This window comes from Pholcus phalangioides, unplaced genomic scaffold (genome assembly GCF_987345545.1).
Source record: "Pholcus phalangioides strain wild (caught in Gottingen) unplaced genomic scaffold, Ppha-v1.0 ptg000027l_1, whole genome shotgun sequence".
Lineage (NCBI taxonomy): Eukaryota > Metazoa > Arthropoda > Arachnida > Araneae > Pholcidae > Pholcus > Pholcus phalangioides.
Genome location: NW_028301617.1, coordinates 11,776,845 through 11,778,760, shown reverse-complemented (window position 1 = coordinate 11,778,760; position 1,916 = coordinate 11,776,845). Strand labels below are relative to the sequence as shown.

The 1,916-nt window shown below is 46.3% G+C and overlaps 1 protein-coding gene across 1 annotated transcript; it reads left to right on the top strand.

The window, feature by feature from the left end:
- The first annotated feature begins 208 nt into the window (after positions 1-208).
- LOC149068439 (uncharacterized) lies at positions 209-1,195 on the top strand. Its single transcript, XM_089251557.1, has one exon. The coding sequence runs from the start codon at positions 209-211 to the stop codon at positions 1,193-1,195; it is 987 nt and encodes a 328-aa protein (XP_089107683.1).
- The last annotated feature ends 721 nt before the right edge of the window (positions 1,196-1,916 follow it).

Here is a 1,916-nt window from a genome sequence, read left to right as displayed (position 1 = left end):
TGGTTACACATGCATAATCTCACTCCCTCTATGGCTAAGACAAAATTCTTGTGGATATCAAAGAAAAGACCTCCCACCATCTGGTTCCAAAGGAAAACCATCAAGAAAACGGACGTGATGTTATTTAGGCGTCTTTATCGATAAGTAACTTAGCTGGGAAGATCACGTCAAAGAACAGAAGAGAAAGGCGTCACGTGTTCTTCAGAAGATGCGCCTGATGGCTAGACCACAGTGGGGACTGACACGGGCTCTGAGGAGATCCCTCTACTTGACAGTGGTTGAGCCTATGATAGCTTATGGACCTTCAATATGGCATTCTCCCAAGGTACAGATGTTCAGACTGCTCGATTCTATACAAAGACCCTTCCTTCTATATATCTCTGGTGCGTATAGAACTACACCTACGAATGCTCTTCAGATGATCTTGAAGCTCCCACCATTATCCCTCAAGATAGAATTCCTGGCAAGAGTCACACGTCTTCTAAAGCTTCACAAGCCATGTCCATTGTTAGAGGAAACATTAGTCCCGGACGCCTTCGAGCAAAAAACTATAGGCTGGACCTCGCATCCTGCAGAATCTCTGCAGGCCAATCAAGTATTCCTAGAATCTTCGGAGGATGATACACCTGAGGAGAAATCCGTCTTATATTACACGGATGGCTCTAAACTGAAATCAGGTACAGGAGCTGCCTGTATAAAAACCGTGGGAACGGAGATCGTGCGTAAATGGGCTGCTAAACTAAAAGAAAATAATTCAGTATATCAAGCTGAGATGCTCGCTATATTTACAGCAGCTCTGGATGCAGCTACAAACAGGAGGCAGACTGTAATAAGATCGGATAGCCGTTCAAGTCTCCAGGCCATTCTAAACCCGCTCTCTGAAAACGCAATGGCGAGAAAGATCAGGAGTATACTTGTATCTCACCCATCAATAATCATCTCCTGGGTAAAAGCCCACAACGGCCAGTGGGGAAACGAGCTTGCGGATGCGGCGGCCAAAGAAGCGACCAATACCGGTGTCTTTTACGACGAACTCTTATATCCAGCTTCTCACGCAAAATCACTCCTCTGCAGGGACATGATAGCAAATTGGCAACTGCATTGGGATATGCCGGAGGCGTCAGGAAGATCAACTCATGAAGTTATAAAGAAAGTATATACTAGGAGCAGGGGCTGGTCACGAGACCTCATCTAATTTGTCACCGGTCATGGGCCTTTCCCGGCAACCACACATCGCTTTAAAGCGATTGCCAGCGATAAATGCTCTTGTCTTGAGCCTGGCACGCCCCTGCACTACGCCACATGCTGTCCAGAAACGACGCCCTTTCACTTCCGTTCGCCGGCTGCCCATCTACACAGACCATGGATGCTTGGCATACTACGTCGAGAGGAATCAAAGGAAAAGATAAGAAAAATGGTGAAATTCCTTGAGGAACATCCCGAGAAGATAAGGGATCCGTCTCCTCCAGCTCCTGCAAATCCGGTACCAGCGCCGTTAAGGAGATCGCCGCGTCTTCACCCTGACAGTGTGCTGGTGGCACTGTTTGCGAGCGAGGAGCAGGATGAATCCCAAACCTAATTAATGACGTCTCGGAGAAATTAGACTGACTGTATTGAACTGCCCGAGCGCAATGAGGTGCTCTGCCCTTCTTGTCATTTGATACAATCCTTGATCAATCAAATTTCTGATTGCGCCTTTTGCGATACGATTTTTATACAACTTCCCATGATTATTTATTATCCGTGTCCGTTGCACTTTACTTTAACTTGATTAATTTGATTCTTCGATTTACATAATTTTTGATTTCCTTGCACTATATGTAATCTTTGACGTATCAATAAATTTTGGTTTTACCGGAGATGCCCTGTTCCCCCCCCCCCCGGGGGGGGGGGTGAAGTGCTTACGTTGCTTCTTG

Bases quoted from the DNA above. Each gene is read 5' to 3' on its own strand.
- LOC149068439 (XM_089251557.1), top strand. From the start codon at position 209: ATGCGCCTGATGGCTAGACCACAGTGGGGACTGACACGGGCTCTGAGG.